This window comes from Lineus longissimus, chromosome 2, assembly GCF_910592395.1.
Source record: "Lineus longissimus chromosome 2, tnLinLong1.2, whole genome shotgun sequence".
In the NCBI taxonomy this organism is placed as follows: domain Eukaryota; kingdom Metazoa; phylum Nemertea; class Pilidiophora; order Heteronemertea; family Lineidae; genus Lineus; species Lineus longissimus.
The window spans coordinates 25,681,347-25,700,583 of record NC_088309.1 but is presented as its reverse complement, the minus strand read 5'-3'; the positions used below and the strand labels follow the sequence as shown (position 1 = coordinate 25,700,583).

At 39.5% G+C, this 19,237-nt stretch overlaps 3 protein-coding genes across 7 annotated transcripts; 1 reads left to right on the top strand and 2 right to left on the bottom strand.

Annotated features, from left to right (window-relative positions):
• Nucleotides 1-52: 52 nt before the first annotated feature.
• On the bottom strand, nt 53-5,466 carry LOC135483252 (carbohydrate deacetylase-like). 4 transcript variants are annotated; one of them, XM_064763956.1, is made up of 6 exons: nt 5,329-5,466; nt 4,529-4,918; nt 2,189-2,389; nt 1,639-1,878; nt 1,187-1,370; nt 53-982 (listed from the first exon to the last, which is right to left on the bottom strand). In XM_064763956.1, the coding sequence occupies exons 3-6, from the start codon at nt 2,361-2,363 to the stop codon at nt 595-597; spliced, it is 987 nt and encodes a 328-aa protein (XP_064620026.1). In that variant the 5' UTR covers nt 2,364-2,389; nt 4,529-4,918; nt 5,329-5,466; the 3' UTR covers nt 53-594. The 4 variants fall into 4 exon arrangements, with proteins under 4 accessions (XP_064620026.1, XP_064620027.1, XP_064620028.1 ...); XM_064763957.1 differs by lacking the exons at nt 4,529-4,918; nt 5,329-5,466 and adding an exon at nt 3,292-3,429; XM_064763958.1 differs by lacking the exons at nt 4,529-4,918; nt 5,329-5,466 and adding an exon at nt 2,898-2,970.
• Nucleotides 5,467-9,514: 4,048 nt separating this feature from the next.
• On the bottom strand, nt 9,515-15,463 carry LOC135483251 (uncharacterized). 2 transcript variants are annotated; one of them, XM_064763952.1, is made up of 6 exons: nt 15,361-15,463; nt 14,682-14,892; nt 11,529-11,649; nt 10,832-11,080; nt 10,653-10,697; nt 9,515-10,403 (listed from the first exon to the last, which is right to left on the bottom strand). In XM_064763952.1, exons 1-6 carry the CDS (start codon nt 15,369-15,371, stop codon nt 10,327-10,329), a joined length of 714 nt encoding a protein of 237 aa, XP_064620022.1. In that variant the 5' UTR covers nt 15,372-15,463; the 3' UTR covers nt 9,515-10,326. The 2 variants fall into 2 exon arrangements, with proteins under 2 accessions (XP_064620022.1, XP_064620023.1); XM_064763953.1 differs by having other exon boundaries at nt 11,553-11,649.
• A 346-nt stretch (nt 15,464-15,809) lies between these two features.
• Nucleotides 15,810-17,707, top strand: LOC135483844 (uncharacterized). Its single transcript, XM_064764892.1, has 4 exons — nt 15,810-15,979; nt 16,238-16,618; nt 16,740-16,834; nt 17,233-17,707. The coding sequence occupies exons 1-4, from the start codon at nt 15,889-15,891 to the stop codon at nt 17,401-17,403; spliced, it is 738 nt and encodes a 245-aa protein (XP_064620962.1). The 5' UTR covers nt 15,810-15,888; the 3' UTR covers nt 17,404-17,707.
• The last annotated feature ends 1,530 nt before the right edge of the window (nt 17,708-19,237 follow it).

Below are 19,237 nucleotides of genomic sequence, written 5' to 3'. Positions count from 1 at the left end.
TGTCAAAAGGCAAGGTTCCAAAAAGAAATGATCAAGGCGACGTTGAGCTTGTCTGAAGATTTATTCAATTAGAAATATCAGTCTCCTCAATTACAATAATATTCTATGACTTATAGCTACAAAAATTGTATCACAAACTTCATACAGCAATGGCTTCCCCACTGAATATCTAATTTCTAGGCATGGATGGCAGGATCAAAGAAGTTTCATTTAAACAAAGAAAACTGAATATCCAGGGCAAACTGTCCCTAAGTTCATGGGGACTGTTAATTTTTCATCATTTCCATCCTTAATCATCATCTACAAGCCTTAACATGATATTTTTGTGCCAGATGTGCAAATGTCACCTCCATAATCAGCATTGAGAAAACAAAATGTACGTTTTATATATGTTCTTCCAAGCCCAGCGGTAGTGTCTTTATCCCCTACTCACCACAAGCATGCAGGAAGTCCTTTTTGAAAGAAAATCAATTTAAATTGAAAACACGGGACTGTCAATACTTCAGTGTCCACCGGTTTAAATTCTTGAATGAAATAAGCCCGATAACTCAATCTACATGACACAATAATGGCATCAAAAATAGTCCATAAATGCTATGATAAATCACAATAAGAACACAGTTTATATCCTTCCTTCTGATAAAACTTGATCATGTCAGCAGACATAAGGATGTTCATTTCATGTTCACGGTCAGGTGACTTTGAAAAGCGGTCTGGCCCAGCGCCGCAGCCACCGTCCTCATCGACGTTAACATAGCCTGGATGCACCATGAGTTCACAAGTTGAAACCTCTGGCAAATACATGCCACAGTCACCACCTCCTCTCGCATCAGACTCCACCTCCTTTCCCTTGCCCTCCGAGTTCCTTGCATAGTCATTTCGTGGCAGGATATTTTGAAAAGCAGACGCCAGTTGCTCCTGAAGTCTCTCTACCGTCATCATGCTTCCCATTGTTGTCATACCAACATATTTCTTAGGATATCTGAAATGAATATGAACAAGAAATCAAAGAAGATCCAGAGACTTGTTTACTAAATAAAGATTGCCAGAGAAGACCTTTAATTGTATCAAGCAGCAGCTCATATTGTGCCTTACTCAAGCTGAAGTTGTGAGCTCTAGAAACTTAGTATCAAGTAGCAGTCAGTCATTATTGAAAAATAGCTAATATTCTCGTTTAAATACTGACCTAATTGCATGTTCATCATAGACAGTTCTGGTTTTCTCAGAATCAAGAACAACTTTTTGAAGGAAACTCTTCCTATCTGGCATTGAATCCAACCAATCACAATCCTTCAGTGAACGATCCACAGGTAACCTCGTCCATTTGATGCCATACTGCTGCATCACAGAGGCAAATATTTCACATACACCTGAAGAAAAAATGATATCAATCGCAATCAGTATCCTTTACAAAGAGACTGAACCGAGTCATATGTGCACCAAAATGGCACAGCGCATAGTAACAATACTGGTAACGTTGTAGGCCCACAAGGAGTATACTGGAAACAACACCTCCAAGTCCGAGATGGAGTCCATTGCTAGCTACTCATGTTTCTCTATAAGGGTCTTTTGCTCGCCCTTGCATTGACACCAGGTAAGAGGAGCCTGGGTTTTATGTTAGAAGTAACGATGCTTTACCTGGAATCACATGAGCATGCTGATGACCATCTACATGAACTGGCAGGGCTCCACACATGTGGGAGAACAGTTCAATTTGAGCTTCTATTTCATTTCTGACTGCATCACAGTCGAATGAACCTGAAAGGATCTTCTCTGGAAATCCAAGTTTGCCAAGGAAGAGGCCTTCAGAGTTAGTGATAGCGGAGTCCTTGGTTTTAGAAGACACTGGATAACCTTCAGTCAAATTGAGGTGTAGTCCTAAAATAATATACAAAAAAGCTTTTCAAATCACTATCAACTGATATCAACCAATCAGAGCAACTACCGTCTACAGAGGACAACAGAGCTTTTCGCAAAACTACAACAGGTTGGTACTGGTAGAGATAACAGAAACCATTCTGTTAGTGTTAAGAGGGAATCTATAGCCTGCTACCAGCAAATTAGTATCATTTAGTATTACTTGAATAATGATGAGGCGTATCCAAGTTAAACTCCTTCAAGTTAAAGAGTCTCTTACTTCAACCGTCAAGAATTAATAAAGATTATTCTTTTGATTGTTACCACTTGCCTATTGGTAATCCCACTTGTTTGGCCTGCTTGACTGCATCTCCGGCTTCTGAGGCATTCACCATCAGAGATGCACTTGTAATTCCCCCTGCTTTGTAACATGCCACAATTCCATTGTTCCGCTGTCGACAATAGCCGAAATCGTCAGCATTAATGATGAGTTGTCTTGTTGTCATTGTTGTGGCGGCTGATTGGTTCAACTCTGTGTGTCAAGAAAGGGAAAGAGTTTTAATTATAGGAACGACTTTAGAATTCCCGATCGGAAGTATAGGTCCAAGGCGCGAATGAATACCGAATAATGAATAAGTAAAGCAGGGTGTACACTGGTAAAATATTAGCAACATTTTACCAACATTTTTACAACAATTTTGCAACAAGCCCTTCAAGGCCCTGTGTACACTAGCAACAAAATTGCAACAAATTAGCAACATTTTTACAACATGTTGGTAAATTGTTGCAAACTTTTTAGTGGGAACAAAGGGAAATAGGTATTTTGGAGGGAAAATGGATGATTCCAAGGAGAGAAGATGTGTTTTGAGTGCTTCTGCAACAATTTTAGCTGTCATTGTTGAGCGCAGGTGGAAGAGGCGGCGAAATAACCAAAGTCAGGGAAGAGAATATGGACCAGGCCCTGGATCAAAATGAGGGTGGATTATGGGGCATATCACTGCCTGTTAAAGGAGTTGCGGCTGACTGACAAGCCATCATACAAAAACTTCCTGCGAATGGATGAAACTTCTTGAAAAGTTGAGAGTTGCTATACCAGCTGCTTGTTCAAGTCACATGACCTCAGGTAGATCACATGACGCAAATCTGATTGACAGAAGAGTTTGCAACACTTTTACAACATGCAACAAAGAATTGCATTGCATTTAATTTGCAACAATTTTACAACATGTTGTAAGACGCGTTTTGCTCTGTACACACTACGCAACATTTTTGCAACATTTGTTGCAACTGGAAATGTAAAAATGTTGCTAATATTTTACTAGTGTACACAGGCCTTTAGTCAACATGCAACATGCTACGCTCACAACTTTAGTGCGGAGGAACATCCGATCGGTAATTCGAAAGTTTAGCCTAACATTTAAACAGCACCCTAACCTTTTCAGATGGGCAGGATGGATCATCGATAAGCATTTAAGGCCATTCCTTTATTTTATTCCTACATTCAACCGTCGTTCTTTGCTCAAAATACTCGACAGCTCGCCACTTCGGCAAAGAGATACCGCCGCCATGCTGCATGAGGATATGACGTCACCATTACGGGGCGGAGCTTAGGTCTCGTTGGGGAGTTTTTCCCAAATGTACGTGATGATGACGTGCCCCCATTTGTGTCGTATATCACTGGAAACGCCCGATTCCCCTGATTCTGCAGGATGTTAAATCGGGCATTTTATTTCTTTAAATAAATCATAAGCGTCGCATTTGCTCCTAGCTCTGTTCACCATCCCAAATGGCAATATTGCCAATTGGGCCGGACAATCACGAAAAACCCCAAATATTATACATTTCTTCCTAAATAATTCTTACAGAGACCATTCTCCCATGAAAGACAGTTGCTTACGCTACACAAAAATCAAAAAAAATCGAGGGTCAACCATTGAACTTTTGAGATATGTTGAATTTTGCACAAATCAGCGAAAAACGCACCAACTGGCACTGGACGGCATTTCAACACGGGGCCGACGCACATCCCAAGTTCAGTGTACACATACGTCGGCAACAACAGTATAAATGCTTAGTTTCTTGTTAGCCGCCTATTGAGTAGCGCTCTAGGTTTCAGAAACTAAAAAAAAAACATGTCTTTGCCAAAACAACTGCTGAATCAACACCGACATACTGTAAGGACCGAGAAATCAATGATTTTAGGAACTACGGTGAGGGGGGGGGCTGCGCATGAATAAAAAAAAAAACTCCCTAATGAGACCTTATGCTAATGTACGTGTGATTGACAGAATCGCATCGGAGATTTGAAGGCAAGTCAGAAAATCGGTGCATAAAAACGCTTCAAAGTCATCAAAATTATCCGAATTTCGAAAAAATCTTTGCCAGGTGCACTAGATCGAGTTTAGTTAGATGGGACAGGGGTGACAGTTTTGTAGCTGAAATAGCAGTTTTGCTGGACTACCTCCATAATATAACCTGGGAAGAATGCAGAAGCCTAGTACCTTCTCCTAGTATAACCTCAATATAGACCCCACATTTGTTTTATGTGGGGTCTATAAAGACCATGATTGGAAAACAAATGTCAGGTAAAATTCCTCGAGATGGAAGCTACAAGATTGTCACATCAGGACAAGCAAAGTTGAAGCTAAGATCACTTTGATTGACTACTCACCAAGTTGGATATGCGATCATCTGTTATTGCACAGCGTAGCTATGATCATCCATTTTCAATTTCTTACAAAAGTTCTTTATTACTCTCATATAACTATGATCTCTTTCTGAAGCACGCCTGGACTCAATGTCACCAATATTTGTTATATTCTCTGCAGCTGAGCTGTAGGAGTGTTCCACTTTTAAAATGCGTTTCTGGGTCTCGGGACACTGTTTACTCGGACTAGGACTAGAGTAGTTGTGATCTTGATCAGATCTCACACAAACGTCTCTCTTCACACAGATGATATTACTGAACGAATAGTTATGATCCTGCAGACTGCGTTTGTCCACTTCCATCATTTTAACGTATCATTCCACATTATTTTAAACACAATTCTTCTTTGAAAACCTGGAATAACAAGATACATTCAGTGAGATCACGAGTCAGGAGACAAGGAAGGCTAGGTCTGGACAAAGTGCGACAACAAATGTCTGAATGGGCTCCTATTATCTTCATCCGCATATAATAATCACAGTTGTTTGCTGTCGTCTCATATGTGAGACGATATCGATGATACAATGGACAATATGACAAAATGATTGAGCTGCTCCGCTCTTCGTACATACTTGAAATGAACGACTATAAATTACCGGTAAGTGCGGTGTGCGTACAGACAACACTACCATTACCAATACCATGATTGGCATGAATGATCGAGTGTTATGTACACGTAACAACTCAAAAGAAAGAACGACAAAGAAGTGCTTATATAAGGGCGCAATATGGCTGATATACAAAGAGCTTAAGTTTTAAATTACCGTAGATCAATGCAGAGTTGGTTTATTACGAAACAGTACTATGAATATTTTCAGAAGATGAAGTTATAATCGATCTTTGTAAGGTAGCTTTTTCACACTAACGAGGAAATTAGGCCGTTGTTGTCGTTAATAATAAACGTTGCCTATAATTCTCATATACCCGGTAGGTGCTCGGTTGTCTCTGTCATGTGGGCGGATTGGACAGATCAATCATAAGGCCATAGGAATGAAAGTATTAGAATACCGTCCTGATGATCCAGAAAATTGATGAGGCTTTTTTTCATTATTCATTATTCATTATTTTTTTGAAAATGTAATAACCAAGCAAAATGTCCGAGTAGTTTGTAAAGATAATGTATTTTATTGAAAGTATTAAAGCACATATGAAAGATAATATATTTTCAGACATGTCAGGGTAATATTTGCCATGCTGCAGCATGGACGGTTTATACGAGAGTACAACAGTGCTAACAAAAAAGACAAATTGTTGATATTGTCCCACATTGACCACTTGATTTAGAGTCCTCTCTTCCTAATAGGGTCCTTCTGGCAATCATCACATTGAGGGTACACATCATCATCATCATCCACTCCCTCCAGGTTTTCACCACAAAAGATACAGATTGGTTCATAACCACATGAGTAGTACAATTTTTTAATATGTTCTCCACAGTCAAGATTTTTTATGTACACATCTAGGCCCTTGGGCAGATTGATGTCGCCTGAAAAATGATATAAAATACATGTCAAGATGGCATTTGTATTTGTACCACACCAACAAGATCTGTGCTGGAATCCCCTTTTACATTCTCCGTCAATGCAAGAGTCGTGCCTGCAACACCTTCCTTCAGAGTGTATTTTCTGCAGTTCTTCAATGAAGACAGTTTGAACTGTGAATGTTTTTGATCCATAATATCTTGAACAAGTTCACCATAGCTGTACGACGCATACTTGTCAATGGCAAGAAACCGCCACACTTCTTTCACTTCATTCCCCACCAAGATTCGGACTGCCACCTGAGAAGTTGTTGCCATGGCTGCTGAAAGTGAAAGAAGAAGGTATTAACAAGCCTCCTGGCTAGAATTCATGCATGTGACGTGTGGGGACTGTAGGCCTACGGTAGCTCTCCTACAGTACAGCATGAGTAGGCATGGTAGGTACGTATACAAACATAGATGAGTAGTGCATGTACGAACGCAATGCATGTGTTCCGCGCTAATTACCGATTAGCGCCATCTTAAGATTGCGCTGCGCATTCTTAGGATCGTTTAATTGCGCGGCAATCTCGAGATCGCGCAAGGGTGAGCGTGCGCTTTTTGCCGATTGCGCATTTTAGAGATGATGATACTTTTACATGTTCAGCTTTGCATTGCCATTGGTAGCTTTATTTTTCACCTAATTTTTTGCTACACCAACAGTCACATTACTGTCATGTGACTGTCTATGGGATGCTGAAAGTAAATTAATTTAATACCGGCCAAAGTTGACTGTCGAGTGGTTGATTTGTATTTTGTACCTCAGGCCATACCTCAGGCCATGGAGGTATTATTAAGATAACTGCAGGCCATGGAGGTATTATTAAGATACCTCCATGCTCAAGCATTCGTTAGAGAAGGGAGACACTTAGGCCTACATGTAAGGTTTTATGTTATCTTCTCATTATAAATACTGTTTTATATTTCAGGTTATCCCCTAACACAGCTTGCTGATGGACATCCAACCTGAGAGCAATGCTTTTGAAAATTAATGATTGATCAAGTACATTTGGTTGTAATCTTGCATCCGGATTTACTTAATGAATAAAGAGATACATCTAATAACTAAGATTTTATTATACGTTTATAATTATTTTATTTATAATAACATCCCAATAGTATTTACATTTCCTTGATATATATGATTACACAATACAATGTTTATGATATTTACACTTACAGTCGCACAATATTGTCATGGAACTTAGTTTATTCACCAATTAATGATAATTGATAATTGGTAATTGGTAATTATATGTAAATTAGCGTTCTGTCATAGTGATCATTTCACCAAAAATTATCAATGAATATTAATCATGATAATTAGTAAGTGCTAAAATTGGCTTGTGTCAAGTCAAATATGAACATATCATCATCTCAGAAGCCTAATTAGCAGATCTCACTATGACACTTTGACCAATATTTTATACTGACCATCATCTAAGGCGGCCATGCCTTTAATAATGTGAACAGATCTCACTATGACACTTTGACCAATATTTACTGACCATCATCTCAGAAGCCTAATTAGCAGTGGTAATTAATGCGGCCATGCCTTTGATAATGTGAACAGATCTCAGTATGACACTTTTTGACGAATATGATATGACTTACTCTCCACAAGGGACGACATTTTCTTTGTCACCAAAGGTGGGATTATAGTCTAATGAATAACGTAGGGGACAACATTTTCTTTCGCACTAAGTGTCCTTTATTCACATTGATGATTATGAACGGCCCCTTACCCCGGTGTAATGTTTTTGAGTGTTTCTGTTTTTGGGTGTTTCCCCTCATTGCTTGGGAACGCTCAAAAATAGATTGACGAGTTTTTCTGTGTATCCCTCCTATTGAACAGTCATGGTCTCTCTAGCTGCCTATTGTTTGGAAACACTGAAACATGGGGAACAACCACAGATGTTACACCGGCCCTTACCATAAATCTAACAATCCCTCAACAATCATTGAACAATAGAACGAATTCTACTACTATAGTTTTACCTGTTGTTGTGGGACAAGGGAGACTAGTGTCTCGTGATAGTAGTACGTAGGGGACACCATTTTCTTTCACACCAAGTTTCCCGTCCTCGTTTTCTTGTAACATTGCAGAAGTTGATGGGACTTTTCACAAAATTCAAGCCCATGAGCCGTGCGGAAGATTATTGTTGGAATGGCAACCCATAGTTCATATATTTCATCATAATTTATGCAGTCTGATGTTGCAAATTCTCGGAGAGAACATGATAAGTCAGTTATATTATTTGCAGGACAATCATTCATCATTCGTTCATTGGCTCGCAAGACCCCCCAACTCCCTTGCGCGATCTCGAGATTGCCGCGCAATTATAGGATCCTAAGAATGCGCAGCGCAATCTTAAGATAGCGCAGATCGGTAAAATGCGCGGAACACATGCATGGTATGCAGAAGAATCTGACATGCACGTGGTCCTTTCAGTTCGCGCCTTCAACTGCGCATGTGCATCAGCAGCACATTTTACACATCTGAATCAATGCGACACAGGCCGTGAAAGTATCTCAAAATATCAGTAGCAATATGGGCCATCTGATCACAACAAACATCTGAGCGAAACTATGACAGTCTGATAGCTTGATTGCCATCGAGAGTTGTTGGTTACATGGATGTTTTCAGTTAAAAAACTCACCTTTTGCGTGTGAATGCGAAAGATTTCACAGATTTTACCGGGCGGCCATGATGGTTAACGCAGACAAACGAGCTGTTACGAGGACGGTGATTGGAGGATCGCTTCGCGCCAAAACAGGCTTCGTAGATCTTCGGAATCGTTCGGGTTCGCGCTTGTTTGACAACCACGATCGTGTCTCTTTTTGAATAGATGTGCTAGAAACACTTTTAAACCAAAAATCAAGTTTGTGTTCTCATTTTTGGGGGAAATAATGAAAATTTTCGGCGGCGGCTTTGGGGGCATGCGGGCGGTGGACGGTAATCTAATACTTACATTCCTAAGGCCTAAGCACTCATGCTAGCTGAGGTGGATGCCAAGGGAGCAGCTCAACATCAATACACAGACCGTCTCCCTTGCATTGAATCCAACCAATCACAATCCTACAGTGAACGATCCACATGCCTCTTGACGTTGCAGTCTTCATTTCTCTTGCAAGCATTTTAGTGTGCCATGATTATGTACGAACAGCTGACGACGCCATCTTCAGGGGCTGGGCGATAGAGCAACGATTACGCCGTCGAACCCACAACCTCCCTATTAAGAGTCCATCATTCTGACCACTATGCCATATCAGTTCTGCTTTTGTCTCTATTGGCTAAGATGGAGTGAAATAAAATATGGACATCTCGTCCCTTCTTGGCTCCAGATGGTGCCAGTCTGATAAAGGGTTGACGAACAGCAGAGGACGACAACATATTTGTGAAGAGCTGAACAAAATCTTACGAAGACATATTTACAATATCAAAAAATTTATTGCCGACTTCAATTTCATGTAAACACATACAGTACAATGACTAACATGACATTGACTGAAAGATAGAACTGGTTCAATCAAATCATAATGATCCTGGTCTTAATGGGTACCAGAAATTACTAAGTAGGGTTTAGTTAGAACAAACGGTTTTCAATGCGCCAACTGATGCACAGAGTTCCCTCCAAAAACTATTTAAAAAAGCTACATATGTTAGAGCAATGTCCAGGAGAAATGAAGTTGTAGAGAGTAAACTGTTCGGTTGTATTTGACAGCCTTATACCACGTCAAAACTGATTCAGTCACAATAGGTAAAAAAACAGACAAAAAAATCACACCAACTACAACTAAGACCAGGACTTTGACAATATTCACAACTCAATGACCAAACTCAATAAGTTTGTAATTTGAAGACCAGGTATCAGTGACATTACTATAAAAGAAAGTCTTTCATAAAACATCAGTAAAAATGAACTGGTTATGAAATAGCATGTGACTACTTTACATACATAGAATACTGTATCCTGTATGAAGATGAAGATTTATACATCTATTTAAGCAATGTGAATATGCGATTCAAACTTAAGAAAACAGAACTTTCAGAAGTTTAAAAAAATGTTTTGGTCCTTGTGAGAATCTTCAAACACCTCGAAAGTAGTTCGCTTCCCATTTCCACGCCATCGCAGAAAGTCAAATAAGTAATCCATGGTGCTTTAGTCTTGGAGAGAAGTCTTTGTTTTCTTGGAACAAACACGTAAGTAAGCATCTAAATAGATGTCTAATGGCCGAATGTCTAATATGGTTGGTAACGCTCATTACCTCGACCACTTCTGCCGCCACTACCATAGTTGCTCTGTCCACCATAACCACCTGAAGAACAAAACCATAAAAATGTGTATTACTTACACTACAGCACATGATGACAGTGTTGTTGCCACATCCATACACACACAAGGGAAACCCAACAAACTTCAAATCCTCACTGTTCTTACTTGTGATTTGCTCCTCATTGCCATTGGTAAGAAACACTTAAGACCGGCCAATTTGAGAGTATTTCCTTCAGGCTTCGTTGGAAACCAAGAAAAATATGTTTATTGGTAAGTTTCAATGTTTACATACCAGCGTCACCATATGAATCTGAACTGTAACTTGTCTGACCATAACCTGAAAATCAGAATTAATTCATTATCATCATGAGAATAGTTCTGTAAGTACAGAATTATCGATGTTTTATTTCCACTTGTTTTCTACGATGGGCTCATTTATTCTGCCGACTGAAGTAGGAGCCACCAAAGTACCTGAATCATAGCTGCCACTATCATAGCCTCCACTGTTACCATAGCCTCCACTATTACCATAGCCGCCGCTGCTACCACCATAGCCTCCACTGCTACCTCCATAACCACCACTGCTACCTCCATAGCTTCCACTGCTTCCACCATATCCGCTTCCACCATATCCACTGCCACCGCCATAGCCACCTCCATAGCTGCGTCCACCTCCATAGCTGTCGCCACCGCCGTAACTGTTGTAGCTATTGTCGTAGCCTGCAAGCAAGCTACAGTGTTATATGATGGGCACAATCAAATCTATACAGGGGGAGATCTTAATCACAAGGTCACCAAATGATAAGACGTCTACCAAGTGTAGTGGCAGCGAGGACTTGTATTTGAACAAAGGTACATGTAGACCAGCATCATTTCCTAAGCAGCAGATCAAGCCAAATCTATTTAAAGAACAAAATCAGTTCGATGAGTTACGAATTTCAACACAAGAGTCTAGAGATAAATTATGTCATATTCACGACCACTAGGTTTAGAAAGGCTATGTAAAGTTAATTCTATGGTCCAGGTCCCACAATGTTTCAAAACTGGTGCGCGTACACGTGACACCTAATAATGTTTTTACGCTGATCTGATAGAGTAGAGAAATAGATAACACTTTGTTGTGGACACGTGGGACACAAACCATTCAATTAACATAACACAGCCTTACCACCGCCATCGCCATATCTCCCACCTCCACGTCCGCGACCACGCCCTCTACCGCCCCCACGGCCACCACCTCTCCCTCGTTCACCTCTGGTGCCTTTCTCAGTCGCGGGACGACATTCCACCTGTTGAGAAGAACATAATATTACCTGAACACCAGCATTTACATGTTTGACACTGTTAGGAAGACATCCATTATTTTTCACAGAATTTGCTGAAACTTAGAAACAAGATCAGTTTTCGTATTGAGAACTTGACTGTTTTCTGGAGGTGTCACCACAGGAGTTAATTGTCAAGACCTCACCCAGCATCCCCCCAATGAGGTAAATTTAGGTCCTGTATTCAAGGGGAATAGTCCCATCTCAAGTTTCAAGTAAGTTCTTTCAGTGAAACCCGCTCTGAACACTATTAAAGAAGATCCTTGAAATGCTGAAATAGAAATGTGTCATACCACAGTGCGTGCGATTATTTATTGACACCAATACTACAGATCAGCAGTACACAACAAATTAGCAATCTACATACAGTTGCTTTTAACTCATATTTTAACTAGATTAATAAGAGAATTTCATGCTGATCATGTAAAACTGTCCTTGCTTGACTAACAAACTGAAAGTGCCAAAATGAACTACACACATTGACATGTACTGTATAATAAACGCAAGTTCAGTTCTCTTCATAGGACTTGGAGACTTATCTCCTTAACACAAACAAACAGAAGAAACAGACCTGAATATGACATTGACTCTTTTTTATTTCTACATGTAGCTCGATTTATTCTTGATCGTACAGATTTAGGAGGGATGAAAACTATACCGAATGCTGTCCTTGTGTTCCTATGGTCATTTTACCATAACTATTCTGCAAGTTGGTTCCTAACTGAATTTCTTATGCACTGAACTGCTCCTGACTTAGTTGTATTCACTGTCCTCGCATATGCTGTCTAGTACTGGCTGGATATTGAGTGTAAAGACCAAAATACCATACCCTTAATTTAGCCCGGATTGCCAAAGTAAAACTGGATGATGTACAGGTTTTATGTATACTTTTCTCTTCAAGCATAAAGATATTTCTTAAGAAGACCTGTGTCCAATTCTATACTGCAATAATGTTGTATTTTTTCTATTTGGATTGCAGAATCATACTATTATATCCATGCAATTTACATCTGTAAACATACATGTATGTTTTAAAACAAGTAGCACAACCAACCTGTTGTATGGTTTGGATTGAATACATGCAGGTGCTGTACTTGCGTTGGGTGAAAACAAGGCTTTAGTTGTGTCTGAGATGTTGAATTTACAATCAATCTATTCTCGAAAACTGGATTAATATTTAATGAAACATAACATTTTCTAGATACTAGGATTCTGCCAATGAACTCTAAGTGCTGCGATATCAAATTTGGTCTTTAATAGAGGTAATCTTAAGAAAGCGTTTTCTCTATTTTTCTATTGTTTCTGCCCAAACTTCCAATGCAATTCCCCTTCCCCACTCAGCCTCTACTCATTTATTCCTGTCACCATGTACTTGAATGCATGAATTATCCTCGAGGGAGTAACACTAACAGTACAAGATGCGCGCCACTATCCTGATCTTTTCTTGCATACCACCGTTCTTTGCGCTAACGTAAGAGTCACCAGATCTCCTAAGATCTTTCCGGTACTAACAGTTGCAAGTCCTGTGAAAACCCAACTCTGGTCTGATTCTATTTTTCTAACGGATCCTGAACTGATGCACAACTAGTGGAACTTTCTATCCTGTTACACTGCCCCTCTATTCTGCCCCATCTGTAGTTTATATGCGACATCGTGTTTTCTACCTGCCCACTCTGCTATTTTCCAGTTAACTGCTCTAAGCATATCTTGTCTAGCCTGGCTGCTTTGTTCCTATGAAACAGAATATACTATTCATTCAACTAGTCATGGTTATGCAACATAAATGCAATAAAACAAGAGTCATCCCCTGCTGTCTGCAGCCCTATGTTCAAAACTTGACTGTCCTACAACTGATACAGTTGTTTTTATTCTAAACAGCGATTTTGCAGCGCATCCTTGTAATCTATTTTTATCTCATTTCCAAATCTGAGGTACCAACAATTAATAGTACGGCACATGGTCTATCTGTCCTGTACTGGCAGACAAAGGCCATCACTATCAGTTTTCTGAAAAATCTCTTGAACCTCTTCTCAACTACCCAACCCAATTAACCCTCCCATCACATATATAGTAGCACAATTTGCTTTCGGAGATAACTTAATTACCGGTAGTGGAATTCTATGACAATACAATGACTTACCTGTTTGGCTATACAGCTTGGCCTGCCTCCTGATTTTTGGATGCAAAGCAAATCATCATAGGTAAACAGTCACGGTCCATGTCAAGGCTATCAGCATACTCCTCCATCATCAATCACTTGGAACAGATGGAGAGTCAGAGATACATTGAATACACAAAGACTACAAAATGGGTTCAAAAAATCCTTCCACTGAAATTGAGAGAAAATTCTGTTAATGAACATATGGTAATAGTTTTGAGTTAAGAAACATCTGAATTGTTAAGAATTCACATCGCTTAGTCTTCCTTTTTTGATTCAACACAAAAACACACTGTCTGCTTAAAATATATACAGTGCAATCATCGTCTCAAAGACATCTATTTAAGATAAAACCAGAGGAGTACTTTCCAACAAATTCTACTTCTGTTAGGGTTGTGTACCCGGACTAAGTGAATACACGCCTCAGGATATTCAATGAAAAAAACAACAAGACAAAGAATGCTGAAGTTTATGTTACCTACCATTTCCTTATTATATCTTTCCGACTCCTGTCCTGTATGTACTCTATCCGTACTGTCTATGAGTCAGGTACTAACAAAGAACGAAACAAGGTCACGGAGGGGCCCAGCCCTAGGTAGGTCAAGGGTATTGGTGCCATTACTTAATGTCATTGCATTTGGGTGGCAGAGATATATAAAGTCACACCCAACTCAGTAGAGGTATCGAACAAGCTCTCTATCTTGCCGACAACACGCAGACAAGATTTCAATTTGACCTGTGTTTTAAGAATTTTATCAGGACACTTCCTGAACAGTTCTTCCTAAATAGTCTATCCCATTAAGCGTGTCATATGGAAAGATCTGACATTCAAATAACCTACCGTTTTATTATCCACCTCATGTTTCCCACCATTCTTTGTACAAGCTTGTGCTGCACTAGGGTCTGTAAATGTAACAAAGCCGAAACAGCGCGAAACATCATCCCTCTTCATCACAATGCAGTCTGTGATATCTCCAAATTGTGAAAAGTAAGCCTGAAGGGAATCATTGTCTGTTTTGTGTTCAAGGCCACCAACAAAGACTTTGCAACTCCTGAAATTTGAAGAAAGAATTCTGAAGACCAGTGAGAGTTATGTACCATAATGTATGCTACTTCACGGTCAACACTGTCAACACTGTGCCGATACTATTACTTGTCTACCTAGTCTGATCATGCATCGGCCATCGCCATCACTATCGTCGACACAAGTCGAAGCTCAATGAAACAGACGCATGATAACGCCAACGGATTAACCTCCTGCATTGTCTCTGTGATGGTGTAGTCATTCTCTGTGCTTACAATACAAGCCCAACAAGGCCCAATGTATTCCATTTTGAATGTATGAAGGCCTATGTATCATTGTATATACATTTATCTTGTGTACATACTATGTAGATTAGAAAGCATGAGCATGCACATTGCACTGCAGGCCAACCGATACAAAGTCGGTTTCTCTCCTTCGTTCAGAGGTCAGAGCTGCTGACTTTCAATTAACCAGTGACTTTATCTGATGAACTTACAGATCTGCCATGATGCCAGCTTTTATTTCCACAAACCAGTGAGATAATCGAACACAATATTTGTAAAAACGAAAGCGGACTCCTTCCTTCGGCACGCACTGTACTAAACCTCGGACTAGCAGGAATACTTGGCCTATCAATGCACTAAGACTGGTGTACAAATTGCCTTCGATTCTGCACCAAATCCCAGGTTAATCAGCTAATTGTAATTTGCAACCTCGTGTCCATTTTGATATAGCTGCATTGTTATACAATGTTCTTTCCAAATTTTTCGTATCATACCTGTTTCGTTTTATAACAATTTAGAAACGTAAGCAGGCTTTCGTTCTAGCTAATCTTGTATCCAAACAATAATTCAAATTTGGTTTCATAGAAGGTTTAGATAAGATAGCACTGTGCGGTTTCGAGGTTGGGCGTCCATGGTACTTTTATATTAGCACTTCATGATTTTTCCAGCATGGAAGCCAAATTTTGCATTTTTTGGAAATGAATTGAAATTTGTGGACAATTGCCATATTCCAATGAAAAATGTCGTCCGATGTAAGCGGTAGGATACAGAAAAGACGCCAGTGGTGGAAAGAACACAAAGATAAGAAAGATTCTGATGACCAATCTCAAGGTAAAGCAAATGCCAACGATTACAATGACAAGGCCTAAATGTTTAAAAAAATCTCCCCCACCCAATGACCCATGCCAATGCAGCCCCCCCCCCCCCATGCCCAACCCGTTGCCCTTGCACTTGTTCATCAGCATGAGCATGATATCATTCTCATACTCATAACCATGATCTTGGTTGCCATGATCAAGTCCGAGACATCTGGCTTGCAGGGATTTGATAATATATAATTATATAATAATGGCTTCTTTACACTTACAGAGACACCTGGAAAGCATGAATCATCGATTTTCAAGAAAGGACATGGAGAAAAGTCTGTCCCGCTTTTAAAAGAGTCTAAGAAAGGATTCCGGTCAACTTTACAGATATTGCAAAAGGTTGAAGAGACAACCATCACTAACAAAACAGTTAGAGATAAAACGAAAAGAAAGAAAAGTCATGAAAATGACAGTCACCTTTCACCAAAGAAAAAGAAGACAAACACATCTGATGATGGTGCTGCCAGTGAAGAGGAACCAGCACGAAATGAAGAGAAGCAGGGAAAAGGGAAGAAAAAGAATCAACAGAAGTTTGTGTTGTTTGTTGGAAACTTACCATTCAAGGCTGACAAAGAGAATGTACAAAAGCATTTCGAAAGATGTGGTAAGGACTTGAATGATGTTTTGCTTTTCTATTAATCGGCGGGAAACCATGCTTTATTTTAGAGTCAGTGATAAATCTGGAAACAAGCTGACACTCAGTACCCACTTCCTTTTCATTTCAGGCAAAATTGTATCATTGAGATTCCCTATTGACAAGGCAACTGGAAAGGCCAAAGGATTTGCCTTTATTGAATTCGAAGACAGATATGCCTTCAAGGTATGTATTGCAATCTGAAACCATTACTCTTCATATTGGTTGGACATGTTGGACAATCACGCCCTCTTTGATGAAACAGCTTCATGCAAGCTGGTTTTCAGTCTTGGACATCTTACCTGAAGTTATAAATCATCCTCATCATTGCTGAGCTACACATAGAGAGATGCTGCAGTGGTTTTAAATCATGTCTTCTGTACATCCCAAATTGGTCTTATGAGGACAAAGTCACAACCAGAATGCACGAAAAGACCACCATAATGGTAGGCAGTTACTATCTGATCTGTTGTCTATCTCTTTTTTCAGAGGGGTTTATTATTATTTCCATCACAGCAAGATGTTCGGGCCACCATAATGGTAGGCAGTTACTATCTGATCTGTTGTCTATCTCTTTTTTTCAGAGGGGTTTATTACTCCATCACAGCAAGATGTTCGGGCGGGAGATTAATGTTGAATTCACATCAATAGGAGGAAATAGCAAAACTAGAACAGACAAATTACGGCGGAAAAACCTCCACTTGGAACGGTTCAAAAGACATCGACCACAAGAATCACAAGAACCTAGAAGTTGATGACTTATCATTAAACTAAGAGGTCCTTGTCCATTATAGGTAGAGACACAAGACATTGTCACAAACAGGACTACTTCAATTTCCCCAATTTTGGAGAAATTTTGTGGAATGCTAATAAAGTACTCAAAACTTTTGTTCTTGTTACACTCCTTGTAAGTAACCAGCAGTAGCAGGTGGGAGTCATTTTGATAGTGTTAGAGGATTTCGAATATGTAATGTTACCACTTAGTCAACAATGAAGTAATGAAAGCATCAGTCAGTGATTGAAATGTGTATGCAACAAGAAAATAAATGAAATATTGTATATCAGTGTTGATTTTACTTTATCTTATGGATGATATCACATTGAACTGGATGTCCTATGAAATTACATCAGGATGCAACCAAAATAGACTTGTACTGTGCTCAACTGGAGATGCAGGTCGATGGCCTGTCCTTCATAGATTTTGGTAATGCAATTTGCAACAAAATCTTCTATGAGGACGCCATTAACAAGCTGAGAGTTGGACAATGTCACTTCCAGGTTAGCCAAGACCATTAGGTTACATGGCATATCCACTTGACACAAACCATGAAGATTTACCCTGAAGGATCGTTTTGCAGTTAAAGACGGCACAACTTGGAAGAAATCATCTGGGGAGGGGGCTACTGTCCTTGGTGAGAGAGTGTACCTTTTGACAGGAGGTGTCTGTTTCCCTAGTGACCACTTGCACTATCACATGCAGATAATGAAAATAAAACATGCACTTTTATAAAAGGATTTACTTTATTTGGTTCAATTTCAAGCTCTAAACTAAGCAGTGTAAATGCTGAATCAAAGTTCTCACAGCCTACCCTCAGTGCAGACTCGGAGAGTCCTACCATTCCTTCAAAGAACATGATCATAAATATAAATATCATAAAATTACTTGTTGCTCTCCTCAAAAATCTATTCAAGAGAATTTAAGGAACCATTTTAACATTGCCACTCTCCACATTTCTCACAAATAGCCGAGGATCACTTGACAGCTTTCCAGATACGGTTTTCGATCTCTTTCATTGTCATTTCCATGTACCCTTGTCTTCCCCTATCTCAAAGTCATTGAGTGCATTCTCTAACTTGGCTGTATCTACTCTATGCTTCATCAAGAATTCCCCATTGAAGTGAAACACAGGAATGTCATATTTGTACTTCATCCATTTCTTGTTTTCTGGCGCAGTGATGTCGACCTCTTTAAATTTGAACTGAAAAGACAGAAAATGAAAAACAAATTTAAAGGATATTTCTTGTGATAACTTGACAATGAACATGTATTTGCTATACTCTCTCTGTGAACTACGCCTAGCTTGGTCACCCAGTTTTGTATAATTCAACCTGACAGTTTTTCAATGCTTTGTTTAGACCTGAAAATAAGAACCAAAATCATACCCCATTAAACTGATGGTTCAGAGAAAAGACCACTAACATTTACCCTAGTTACTAAACTACAGAGGAGGCAGTTATTGTGCATAATTTATACTTACTCTAAGATGTTTAGTGGAAGGCAATCCCTAGGCCTAGATAACCCACCAGTTGCAGCATCTGTCCAAAGAGACACAGACCAATTTTAAACCATATTTGACATGTTTTTCTGCTAGGAATCAAAACAACTGAAAAAAACAAGCAATATCGCTTTGTTTGAGATTGTTGAAAACTGGCAAACATCAAACTAGGCGACTTACTCTATGTTTGTAACGTTCCAGCAGTTCCTTGGCATCATCACAAAGTGGACACACTTCTTTTGTGTAAAGTGTCAATGTTGGCAACTTTTGTTGACTGAGAACGATGGCCGAGTTCTGGAACAACCTCAAACTT

What these genes read in the sequence shown, in the direction of transcription:
- LOC135483252 (XM_064763954.1), bottom strand. Translation starts at nt 2,895, where the DNA reads ATGATGGCTTGTCAGTCAGCCGCAACTCCTTTAACAG. An exon ending in ACAAGTGGGATTACCAATAG is followed by an intron (nt 1,879 to 2,188) that starts GCAAGTGGTAAC and finishes ATATTATTTTAG; the next exon opens with GACTACACCTCAATTTGACT. An exon ending in TATGATGAACATGCAATTAG is followed by an intron (nt 983 to 1,186) that starts GTCAGTATTTAA and finishes TATTCATTTCAG; the next exon opens with ATATCCTAAGAAATATGTTG.
- LOC135483251 (XM_064763952.1), bottom strand. An exon ending in ATGAGGTGGATAATAAAACG is followed by an intron (nt 11,650 to 14,681) that starts GTAGGTTATTTG and finishes TCTTCTCAACAG; the next exon opens with GTGGAATGTCGTCCCGCGAC. An exon ending in AGATTCATATGGTGACGCTG is followed by an intron (nt 10,404 to 10,652) that starts GTATGTAAACAT and finishes TTTGTTCTTCAG; the next exon opens with GTGGTTATGGTGGACAGAGC.
- LOC135483844 (XM_064764892.1), top strand. Translation starts at nt 15,889, where the DNA reads ATGTCGTCCGATGTAAGCGGTAGGATACAGAAAAGACGCCAGTGGTGG. An exon ending in AAAGCATTTCGAAAGATGTG is followed by an intron (nt 16,619 to 16,739) that starts GTAAGGACTTGA and finishes TTTTCATTTCAG; the next exon opens with GCAAAATTGTATCATTGAGA. An exon ending in AAGACAGATATGCCTTCAAG is followed by an intron (nt 16,835 to 17,232) that starts GTATGTATTGCA and finishes TCTTTTTTTCAG; the next exon opens with AGGGGTTTATTACTCCATCA.